This window comes from Lolium rigidum, chromosome 1 (assembly GCF_022539505.1).
Source record: "Lolium rigidum isolate FL_2022 chromosome 1, APGP_CSIRO_Lrig_0.1, whole genome shotgun sequence".
Classification (NCBI taxonomy): Eukaryota; Viridiplantae; Streptophyta; class Magnoliopsida; order Poales; family Poaceae; genus Lolium; species Lolium rigidum.
The window spans coordinates 82,175,411-82,188,107 of record NC_061508.1 but is presented as its reverse complement, the minus strand read 5'-3'; the positions used below and the strand labels follow the sequence as shown (position 1 = coordinate 82,188,107).

Here is a 12,697-nt window from a genome sequence, read left to right as displayed (position 1 = left end):
GTAAACTAAACAAGTAGAGACAAGTAACTAATTTTTTTTGTGTTTTTGATATAGGGAACAAGACAGTAAATAAAATAAAGCTAGCAACTAATTTTTTGTGTGTTTTGTTTAAGTGCAGCAAACAAAGTAGTAAATAAAATAAAGCAAGACAAAAACAAAGTAAAGAGATTGGAAGTGGAGACTCCCCTTGCAGCGTGTCTTGATCTCCCCGGCAACGGCGCCGAAAAAGTGCTTGATGCGCGTAGATGTACACGTCCGTTGGGAACCCCAAGAGGAAGGTATGATGCGCACAGCAGCAAGTTTTCCCTCGAAAGAAACCAAGGTTATCGAACCAAGTAGGAGCCAAGAAGCACGTGAAGGTTGTTGGTGGAGGAATGTAGTGCGGCGCAACACCGGTGAAACCGGCGCCAACGTGGAACCTGCACAACACAATCAAAGTACTTTGCCCCAACGTAACAGATGAGGTTGTCAATCTCACCGGCTTGCTGAAAACAAAGGATTAAACGTATCGAGTGGAAGATGGTGTTTGTTTGCAAAGAACAAGACAAAGCAGTAGAATGTATTCAGATGTAAAAGAATGGACCGGGGTCCACAGTTCACTAGAGGTGTCTCTCCAATAAGATAACTAACATGTTGGGTGAACAAATTACAGGCAGGCAATTGACAAATAAAGATTCAATACATATCAACGATGATTACTATGTGATTTAATCGGGGCATTACGACAAAGTACATAGACCGCTATCCAACATGCATCTATGCCTAAATAATCCACCTTCGAGGTTATCATCCGAACCCCTTCCGGTATTAAGTTGTAAACAACAGATAATTGCATTAAGTATGGTGCGTAATGTAATCAACACAAATATCCTTAGACAAAGCATCAATGTGTTATCCCTAGTAGCAACAACACATCCACAACCTTAGAACTTTCTCGTCACTCGTCCCGGATTAAATGGAGGCATGAACCCACTATCGAGCATAATTACTCCCTCTTGGAGTTACAAGTATCAACTTGGCCGAGCCTCTACTAGCAACGGAGAGCATGCAAGAACATAAACAACACATATATGATAGATTGATAATCAACTTAACATAATATTCTATATTCATCGGATCCCGCCAAACACAACATGTAGCATTACAAATAGATGATCTTGATCATGTTAGGCAGCTCACAAGATCTAAACAATGATAGCACAAGCGGAGAAGACAACCATCTAGCTACTGCTATGGACCCATAGTCCAAGGATGAACTACTCACGCATCAATCCGGAGGCGGGCATGATGATGTAGAGCCCCTCCGGTGATGATTCCCCTCTCGCGGCAGGGTGCCGGAGGCGATCTCCCGAATCCCCCGAGATGGGATTCGCGACGACGGCGTCTCCGGAAGGTTTTCCGTATCGTGGCTCTCGGTACGGGGGTTTCACGACGGAGGCTTTAAGTAGGCGGAAGGGTAGGTCGGGGGCGACGCGAGGGGCCCGGCACAAGCGCCGGGCCGCGCCGCCCGGTGTCCCGGCCACCTCGTGGCCCCACTTCGTCTCCCTTTCGGTCTTCCGGAAGCTTCGTGTAAAAATAGGCCCCCGGGCGTTGATTTCGTCCAATTCCGAGAATATTTCCTTACTAGGATTTCTGAAACCAAAAACAGCAGAAAACAAGAATCGGCACTTCGGCATCTTGTTAATAGGTTAGTGCCGGAAAATGTATAATAATGCTGTAAAGTATGTATAAAACATTCAAGTATTGTAATAAAAGTAGCATGGAACATAAGAAATTATAGATACGTTTGCGACGTATCATGCCCCGATGGACTCAGTCACTCCCAAAAGCGTAGGGTTCAGCGGCTACGTAACTTGGAGGAAGCCGAGGCGCAGTACTTGTACACGTTGAGGAAAGCTCGGCCCGATATGGCCGTGAAAATTCAGCAAACGTTGGAGACGGAGATGCGTCCACAGAAGAAAGAGTGGCGCCCCAAACAAACGAAAGCCGATGTGAAGACATCGGTTGGCACAAACATGGTGTTCATACTGCCGTCGGAGTTTCGTGCTCCAAGAACCGAAGAAGTGCCAGTAGCTCAGTTTGACTACGGCCCACGGCCGGTTATCTTTGAAAAACCACGGGAGAGAAGCTACAAACATTTGAAGGCCCTGTACCTAAGAGGTTACATCAACGGGCAGCCTGTCGGCAAGATGTTGGTCGACACGGGAGCGGCAGTCAATATAATGCCATACTCCATGCTACGGCGGTTGGGACGCTCTAACGAGGATCTGATCAAAACCAACGTCACACTAACCGACTTCAACGGCCAAGCATCAGAAGCGCGAGGCGTTCTGAACGTAGACCTAACCGTGGGCCGAAAAACCATCCCTACGTCGTTCTTCATCGTCGACAGCAAAAGCACCTACGATGTCCTGCTAGGGAGGGATTGGATTCACGCCAACTGCTGCATTCCATCAACAATGCACCAATGTCTGATACAGTGGGATGGAGATGAAGTGGAGGTCGTTCATGCAGATGACTCGGTCGAGTTCTCGATAGCTGGCGTGAATATTTGGGACACAGATGATCAAGAGCCGATCTCTGGAGTCAGTCTGGACGGCTGTGAGCGCATCGAGGCGATAAAAAACGGGGTGAGGTTGGTCTTATCCACCGACCTGACAGAGTAGCAAGACCAAAGTCAATAGACGTGCGTGGCAAGGCCGATCCCTGCGATCGGCCCCAAAAAATAAAAAGCAATGATCTCACCTCAAACATGTCACGTAGTCGTAGAGCACAAATAAGTTGTGAACCCTCATTGAGCAATGCAATTGAAAAGGAGGCCGATTCCAACAATCGGCCAAAATTATCCTTACCATACATTTTTCCTGTATTCAGCATCGATCTAGCAGGCGACGGGAAGCTAGGATATGGGTTTACATCGGCTGATGAGCTAGAAGAGATCGACATTGGTCCTGGGGATAAACCACGACCAACATTTATCAGCAAAAAGTTAGATCCGCATTTGAGGGGCCCAATGATAGCTTTGTTAAAGGAGTACCCAAATTGTTTTGCCTGGGATTACACAGAGATGCCCGGGTTAGACAGGAACATCATTGAGCATCGACTCCCTCTGAAGAAAGAATTTCGGCCGTTCCAGCAGAGAGCACGACAGATGAAGGCCGAAATTTTAGAAGAAGTCAAAAAGGAGATCGAGAAGATGTTGAACGCCGGGTTCATCAGGCCATGCAGGTATGCCGAGTGGATTTCGAGTATCGTACATGTGGAGAAAAAGGATGGCCGATGGCGCGTCGCCATAGATTTTCGGAATCTCAATAGTGCCACTCCAAAGGATGAGTATCCAATGCCGGTAGCAGAGACATTGATCAATGCGGCTGCTGGTCATAAGGTTTTAAGTTTCATGGATGGCAATGCCGGTTACAACCAAATTTTCATGGCTCCAGAAGATATACACAAGACTGCATTTCGAGTGCCAGGTTCGGTGGGCTTGTTTGAATACGTAGTCATGACATTTGGACTGAAAAATGCCGGCGCAACATACCAAAGAGCCATGAATTACATCTTTCATGATCTGATCGGCAAATTGGTAGAGATTTACATTGATGACGTGGTAGTCAAGTCGGTTTCAGTGGAAGGACACTTGGAGGATTTGCGACACGTCCTGGACCGAACTAGAAAATTCGGGCTAAGAATGAATCCAAAGAAGTGTGTTTTTGGTGTAACGGCCAGTCAATTCTTGGGTTTCTTGGTTCATGAACGCGGAATTGAGATCGGCCTGAAAAGTCAGGAGGCAGTGCGAAAAATGAAGCCACCTACCACGAAGAGAAGAACTCCAGCTGTCTCATCGGCAAAATCAACTTCGTCGAAGGTTCATCTCCAACCTGTCAGGACGAATTGAGCCGTTCATGGGATTGGTAAAAATTAAATCTGATGAGGAGTTTCGCTGGGGGGCAGAGCAACATCGAGCGTTTGACGAAATCAAAGAGTATCTAACGAAGTCACCCGTGTTGGTGCCGCCCCAGCAAGACATGCCATTCTATATATACTTGTTAGTAGCTGACACTTCCATTGCTTCAGTGGTGGTGCAGGTTTATGATGGCCTGGAAAAAGTCGTGTTCTACCTCAACAGAAGGATGTTGGATGCAGAAACCAGGTATCCTAAGATCGAGAAGTTGTGCCTCTGCCTATTCTTTACCTGCACCAAGCTTCACCACATCCTGCTGACTGCGGAGATTGTCATCATCTGCAAATCAGATGTCATCAAACATATGCTGTCGGCTCCTGTGTTGAAAGGCCGACTTGGTAAATGGATGTTTGCATTGTCGGAATTTGATATCCGGTATCAGCCTGCGAAAGCAGTCAAGGGACAAGCGCTGGCCGATCTTATTGCTGAACGAATCAACACGGATATAGCATCACTGTCTGTGCATGCATGGGCCCTGTTTTTCGATGGATCGGTTTGTGATGATGGTTGCGGCATCGGCGTTCTACTTGTGTCGCCTCGGGGGGCAACATATTCCTTCTCCATCAGGCTACCTACCCCTTGCACCAACAATGTCGCTGAGTATGAAGCCATATGCAAGGGAATGGAGTTGCTATTAGAAGCCGGGGCAGAGGCGGTGGAACTTTTTGGAGACTCTATATTGGTGATTTCCCAACTTACGGAGGAATACAAATGTGAGAGCGAGTCGCTCTTTCCATTATGGATGCAATGCCGTGAGCTGATGGCACAATTTAAGTATATAAACTTCAATTGGATCCCGAGGTCTCAAAATACTGAAGCAAACGATCTCGCGCAGATGGCCTCAGGTTACAAAGACATAACGTATGGAACCGAGGTTCAGGTACAGGCCCTGGAGCCGGATGATTGGAGAGCCGATATCTTCAATTACTTGAAAGATTCGGCTCGGGGGGCACCTAAACGGATAAGATACAAGGCCATGAAGTATGTCCTTATTGGAGATGACATGTTCTATAGGACTTTGGAAGGCTTACTTCTCAAATGTTTGGGACCAGCCGAGTCGAATCGGCTCTTACACGAGGTACATGAAGGTGCCTGTGGAACTCACCAATCGGATCATAAGATGAAATGGCTGATCAGGCGATCAGGGTTTTATTGGCCCACCATGCTTGAGGACTGTTTTAAGTACTATAAAGGGTGTCAAGCATGTCAGAAGTTTGGGAGCATTCAGATGGTACCTGCATCAGCAATGAACCCCATCATCAAGCCGTGGCCGTTTCGAGGGTGGGGCATGGATATGATCGGCAAAATCAATCCTCCACCGAGCAAAGGCCATGCGCGGGTGCTGGCCATTACAGATTATTTCACTAAATGGGTGGAGGCCGTCCCTATGAAGTCAGTGGCATCGAAAGATGTTATCAGTTTTGTGAAAGAACATGTTATTCGCAGATTCGGGATTCCCCAGACTATCACGACTGATGGAGGTTCGGTCTTTGTTTCTCATGAGTTCAGAAAATTCTGCGAGGACATGGGAATTAAGCTGATTCGATCGTCTCCATACTATGCTCAAGCGAATGGACAAGCTAAAGCGTCCAACAAGAGCCTTATCAAGCTGATTAAGAGGAAAATCGACGAGTACCCTAGACGTTGGCACGAGGTATTGTCAGAAGCTTTGTGGGATTACCGCATGTCATGTCATGGAGCGATCAAAACCTCGCCATATCATATGGTCTATGGACAAGAAGCTGTACTGCCCTGGGAAATCACGGCTGGGTCGAGACGTGTTGCGTTTCAGAATGATTTAACAACTGAAAAATATGCAGCCCTGATGAGTGATAGCATTGAGGATGTAACGGAGCTTAGGCTGTGGTCGCTTGAGAAGATTAAAGAGAACAAAGCCAAGGTAGCTCGTGCATATAATAAGAAGGTGAGACCGAAGGAGTTCCACGTTGGTGATCTGGTATAGGAAGCTGTATTGCCATTGGGAACTAAGGATTCAGTATATGGTAAATGGTCTCCAAATTGGCACGGGCCGTACAGAGTCGACCAAGTTTTAAAGGGTAATGCATACATGCTCGAGCAGCTGAACGAGGTGAAATTCCCAGTGGCTGTCAATGGCCAGCATCTCAAGAAGTATTTCCCCAGTATGTGGGATGATGGACAGTGAAATATGGGGGCCGATGCATGAAATCGGGCAGTAATTTTTTTTTTGGGAAACAGCCGATGCACAGACATCGACTTTAGAATAAAACAGCCGATGCGCAGCCATCGACTCTAGAGGTACGAAATATTATGATCAGGTATCAAGTTATCGTCTGAATTTGAGGAGTGTTTGCTTGAACCTGTCTAATTTGGTAATTGAGTTTGGCCTTGTTGACATTTGACGGTGAAAGACCGATGCTTTGCTATCGGTTTTTGGTGCGACAATCGGAAGAAACAGCTTTGACCATCGGAAGATTGGAATTGAACAATCGGAAGATCAAATTAGAGGAACATTCTTCATTGATTAAAAGAGGAATTTTACAATAAGAGCTGATTGCTCTCAAAAGATGATCTGGTGCCTAATGCACTACTGCTAGCCCTATTCTAGGCCCTAATCTAAGGGCTGTTGCTGCCCTCGTCGTCGCCGTCGTAGCTGCCGTCGGCGCTGCTTCCGGCGATGTCCTCGTCGCTGCTGCTGTTGAAGCCGCCGGCAGGGGCTTCATCCTCCTCGTCGTCGTCGTCATCTTCGTCATCCGACCCGGCGCGGAAGCGCTTGGCCGGTGGGTACTCCTCGGAGGAGGAGTCCTCCTCCGCCTCCTCTTCCTCCTCGTCGGAGGAGAGGTCCGCCTCCCAGGAGAAGAGGTCGTCGTCGCTCGCCGCCTCCAACTCCCCGTCGACGAGGAATTGGAGGTTATCCTCCCCGTCGGTCAGGGACTCTTCGTCCTCCGACTCGACGGAGAAATCCCACTCCCTCGCATCCCACCACTCTGGGGCGCGGGCCTCGTATATCGCCGACAGGTTGACCTCCAAGCTCTAGCTCACTGGAGGAGGAAGAGTGGAAGGAGAGGCCGGAAGAGGCAGAGGAGGAAGAGGAATCCATGGCTGTGGAGAGGGGTTTTTTGCCGATGGCTGATGCGGAACAGGGGAGTGAGGAAGCGAACTGCCTGGACGAGTTTAAATAAAGGGGATATAATGAAAGATGGTTCAATGCCGTGGCAGTTTCGAGGATGCGCTGCCAAAACTGTCGAATCGTGCAGTACGGAGAAGTTGAGAAGGCAAGACATCATGATGAAAGGGCACTGTGGCGGTTCTGCTCTGCAATGCGTGACCCGACGAAGGAAAACAGAGTGGTTTTGGAATTATTATTGCCAAAACCAGGGGGCATGTGTTATCACCAGATTTTAGCTAAATCAGGAGATGGGCCGCGATGGAGATGGGCTTGAAGGATATACACGTAATATGTTTCTGAATCAGCCGCGTACGAGGATTTGGGCTAGATTGCCCGTGTATCTGTACATTATGGTAGATCACATAATAGTTTAGAATTAAGAGATAGAGTTTGGTTCGTACACAGTTAGGTCTTTTCCAAAGATAGAAAGTCCACGGACTATAAATATGTATCTAGGGTTATTGAGAAAGGAGGACGATCACGTTCACAACAAACACAATCCAGGCGCATCGCCACCCCTTGTTTCGAGGGTTTCTTCCGGAAGCGTCATGCTGCCTAGATCGCATCTTGCGATCTAGGCAGTATCTGTTTATTCGTTGTTTGGTGTTGCTCGTACTGAAACCTTTTTGATGGCGAGTAACACTGTTTATCGTAGATGTTTTAGGGATTGCATCGATGCTTTTCTGATATATTTGCTTAGCTGTGCTACCCTTGAATATCTAGCTGTCCTTACACCTATTTTAGGTGTAAGGGCAGCATCTTGCTTTATCTTTGTTTAGTAGATTCGATCTGTTATAGTTGTTCCTTGTTCTTCGAGGATTAGTTTGATATCCGTATGGTTAGGCCTTGCAAACGGGTTGAACGATCTAGTAGTGCGTAAGGTACGGTTTGCCGATCCAAAAAGGGAAGTTCCGGGAATCGACTCCGTGTTGGTTTTTAGGCCTCCTCTAGGATTTGTTTTCTGTTATCTTTCATGTTTGCCAGGCTCAACTACGCGTAGGATGTTCCGGTTATGCGGTGAAAACCCCTAAACTGTCGTAGATCGATTTAACTTAGCATTGATAAAGCAGGAAACCCATGTTATCGTAGATCCATTATGAACCATGGGTTAATCGGCTCTTTGAGCCGATTCACAGGGTAACCTGAGAGCCGATCGAGGCTCATTTAATGTTTACGTGTCTACCATGCAGGAAATTAATTGAAGCAATCCAACACCTTCCTGACCAGGTATAGGTCAGGTGGCACGCCCTTGCAATCACCAGGACGTGTGACGGAGCATTGCGGGCCGTCGCCCGAGGGACCAGGGCTCACCAGCAGTCCTGGGAGCCTCCCGGTTCTCCGTGTTGCTCGTCGCTGCTCGCCGGTGGGTTTTGGCAGGCAACACTGTCTTAAGACCTATCCTTGTAAGTACCTCAACCACATTGAAATTAATGATTGACTTAAAGGTACTTTTTGAAGTGAGTTGTTTGATTGAACCCTTTTATTGCGGTAACTGATATTCATGCCAAAAACACCTAAATAAAATGAGATATTGTTTTATGTGTGTCTTACCCACTTGCATATCATGGACAAGTCCATTGGCCTTTAAATGATCTGCCACTAGAGAATCTCGGATTGAGTTGTCGAAAAAAACTTAGTTTTTGGCTATGATTTGATTAAAAGTTTGTAACATAAATGTCATGACGGATAAAATACCTCTTTGAGCATCTTTGCAAATAAATTCAAATGCTACTCCAAAGAGTATTCTTATTTCTTCAAATCTAGGTTTACAACTTTTTGGCACGAACTTATTACTAATAAACACGAGTTCTTGGAAGACAATAAACTGAAGAAGAATGTATTGGAAACGCCATGACCTAATAAATGGGAGTTGAAAATGAGTTTCTCTAATGTTATGCTTATTTTGACATGTCCTCTCACACTTAATTGTTTTGAGTCCTGAATGTTAAAAAGAGGAGAGATAAAAATGCAACAAGAGGATCACAAGTTTTCTTGGAAGATAGATTTGAATTTGACACGTGGGGCATACAATTATTCATGAATCTCTATACATATAACTAAGCTTGTGATGCCTTCAATAAATATTAGCTATCTTATCTCAAGCTTGCAGAAAAAAGCATACGTGACATCAATCTTCATTGGTAAGCTAGATGAAAGCATGAGTTTATATAACATCTTACTCGGGACAAGCAAGTGTTTAGCTAGGGGATGTTGATGAGTCCAAAAAAGCAACATGTTCTTCATTACATAAACACATAATTATTGTCTCATTACATGCTCTATATAGTTTTGACTATGCCCTAAATGCATGATTATAAGTATTGAGTCATTTTCATGAGAGATTTGCACAACTAGTAGTCTCTGTATGATTTTATCACTTTTTCTTGTGTTTGATGTGTGTGTAGGTGTTATGAATCTTTATGGATAAGTCGTGAAGGAAGGAGTCAAGATGAGGCAATATGGAGGAGGTAGAGGCACCAGGACTTAGCCATTTCAAGGGTGGAAAAATTCAAATTTTCCATCACGGGATAATGAAGATCCAAGACCATGGTTTTGTAGCCCCCATCCATACGAACCCAACGAGCCCTCCCGCCGTGCATCCTTCATAGAACTTCATCACCACGATCACACCATTTAAGGGAGAAGAGAAGAGGAGGAGAAGGGGCACCCCGCCATCACCGCGGGCGCCGGCCCTAGGCCGTGCGTGCCGTCATGATCACCATCTGCATCAACACCTCATCTTTCCCTCCATAGTTTGTGTAACTATAAGACCGAAGATGGTTGTGATCTCAATAACACATTCATCTATGTTTTGTTATTCATGCATGTGTGAGTGATTGATTCGGTTATAGGTTGAAGAATGATCGTGTGAAAGATCGTATGGGCACCTAGGGGTGAATATGTGGTACTCAAATTTAAATCCTTTTTCAATTTAGGATTGACACAAAAGGTAAATTATCTAGATATGCAATTATGCGAATTTACCTATATGAAAAGATGCAACCAATAACACAAGATACAAGATACAAGTAATAACGTGTGGTAAATGATAGAAATAACCGAGTTTGAAGCACACATAGAAGGGTATGATTCCCGTAGGTCCTTCCTTTTTAGGGGAAGTACGTCTACGTTGCAGGGGTATGGTACCACGAAGGAAAACCAACGCCACAAAGGTCTCACCCAAATGTTAGCTCACTCTCCACTAAGCGGCAGCCTTCAATGCGGCAACCGACACCTTTACACAAAAGATGTAGCATACATCCACAACTTAATCAAAGGTTCCCAACAACCGGCCACATATCTTTACAACACAAAGCAAGCTTTGAGGGTGATTTCTCACAAATCTAGGGTTTCACAACTTTATTCTTTTGAAACGGGTGGAATAATCAAATCCCTTTGATAGAAGTGTAGATCTAGGGTTCCTCCCTTAATTCCCAAGAGGTCAACAATATTGAGTGGCTAAGGAGGGACATCTATGAGTTTCTTTTTTTACAACAGAGACATGTCAGTGGACCACATGCCCTTGACGTACCACGACTTTGGTACATCAGCGCTAGCGGCGCCATGGGTAAATAGCGCCGGCGTACTACTAATTTTTCCTAATTTGGCTATAGGCCTTTTCCTACTAGTGACCCTCTGTATTGTTTATGTGATATATGCGGTTTATGTGATATATGCGGTCGCATAATACAACATGTTTCGACGATGTCTGAAATCTATGGTCTAACTTGCTCTTTTTCAATTTGGTATTAGTCGTTTCTTGTTCCCGTGAGAATTCATTTATTTTGTACTATAAAGAGCTCAAATATCAACTATTGTGTCTACGAAAGATCAAAACTCAAATATAATTTGTTGCGAGTATATCTTTTTTTGAGACAATGATAAATATTACTCCCTCCGTCCCAATTTAATTAACTTGGGGAGGGGAAAACGTTTCAGAAAAGCAATATTACATTTTAGTCCTAACTAATTGAAAATATTGATAGCGCACTTCTAGTTTGTCCAGATCCACCTCGCCGGGGCCCACCACCATCCGCCCTCAGATCCCGAGCAATGGCGTTCTCGCTGGGCAGCGAGAGGGTGTGGACACTGGCGAAGACGTCGCGCCACCGGGTGGAGAGCGCGGTCGCACGCGCGGCCTCCTGGGACGGGAGGAAGGATAGGATGTGGCCCAGCACGTCGTCGCCGAGCTTGCCGATGCGGTCCTCGCGCCTCCGTAGTTTGGCTTTGGCGGCGTCCGTGGCGATCTCCATCGCTTCAATCGGCCTCACAAGATTGATTTTCTCGAGACGCGTCGCAGGCGCTGGGTTCCGCCGGGGCGCGACGGCCGTGGGGGGAGCGGGCGGCGCCTTCCGCTGCGGCGTGACGCCCGTCGTGGGGCTGGCGGTGGACTCCGTCCGAGCGCGACGCGGCTGGTCGGATCGGCGCCTCGCGTCTTCGCCAGCCGAGAGAATCGTGGGGCTGGCGGTGGACTCCATCCGAGAGAATCGTGAGGCTGGCGGTGGACTCGCGTTTCCGCCCCTCCATCCGAGTCGACGAGCCACAGCGCGTGCCGCGGCGTCGGCTCGCTCGGCGGCACCCGTGTCTCAATCGGCGGGGACGGGCGGGTAGCGGGCAGAAAATGGTAGGGGGTTTTGCGCAAAATTACAGGCAAGTTAATTAAATTGGGACGGAGGGAGTATATCGATCGAATAATTACATGCTCGTTATTATATTTGCTAAAAGATAATAGCACTCGCTACAATCAGGTTTATTTGTGGCAGCTGGGACCCAAAGTTGCAGAATCCCGCCACTCTGCTCATCCTCCGATTGCTGCTACACGCTCGCGCCGAAACCATCAAATTGCCTCGCGCTCCCGCGCCTAGCTTTAGGCCAGGTCAGCGATCCGCGTACAGACGAATCCTGGCCGTCCACGCCATACAGCAGTGAACGGCTGGTATCGCCTCGCCTCACCGATCCGTGGCAGTCCCCCGCCGACCAATCAGCGCCCGCCTCCTCTGTTCTATATAATGATTCCGCCCGCTCCCATTTTCCTCACATCTCATCTGCAATCAATCCCCACTTCGTCTTCAACCTACCAGCGAGATCCCCACAAACCTCAAACCCAGCAGCATCCATGGCACCCAAGGCGGAGAAGAAGCCGGCGGCCAAGAAGCCAGTGGAGGAGGAGCCCGCGGCGGAGAAGGCCGAGAAGACCCCCGCTGGGAAGAAGCCCAAGGCCGAGAAGCGGCTGCCGGCGGGCAAGACCGCCTCCAAGGAGGGTGGCGAGAAGAAGGGCAAGAAGAAGGCCAAGAAGTCCGTCGAGACCTACAAGATCTACATCTTCAAGGTCCTCAAGCAGGTGCACCCGGACATCGGCATCTCCTCCAAGGCCATGTCCATCATGAACTCCTTCATCAACGATATCTTTGAGAAGCTCGCCGGCGAGTCCGCTAAGCTCGCCCGCTACAACAAGAAGCCCACCATCACCTCCCGGGAGATCCAGACCTCCGTCCGCCTCGTCCTCCCTGGCGAGCTCGCCAAGCACGCCGTGTCAGAGGGCACCAAGGCCGTCACCAAGTTCACATCCTCCTAGACTGTCGCTGTGT

General features: G+C 47.5%; 1 protein-coding gene across 4 annotated transcripts; it reads left to right on the top strand.

The window, feature by feature from the left end:
• The first annotated feature begins 12,225 nt into the window (after positions 1 to 12,225).
• Positions 12,226 to 12,697, top strand: LOC124676652 (histone H2B.1-like). Of its 4 annotated transcripts, none has more exons than XM_047212705.1 (2): positions 12,226 to 12,252; positions 12,295 to 12,697. In XM_047212705.1, the coding sequence occupies exons 1-2, from the start codon at positions 12,226 to 12,228 to the stop codon at positions 12,682 to 12,684; spliced, it is 417 nt and encodes a 138-aa protein (XP_047068661.1). In that variant the 3' UTR covers positions 12,685 to 12,697. The 4 variants fall into 4 exon arrangements, with proteins under 4 accessions (XP_047068661.1, XP_047068653.1, XP_047068669.1 ...); XM_047212697.1 differs by having other exon boundaries at positions 12,226 to 12,255; XM_047212713.1 differs by having other exon boundaries at positions 12,226 to 12,267; positions 12,319 to 12,697.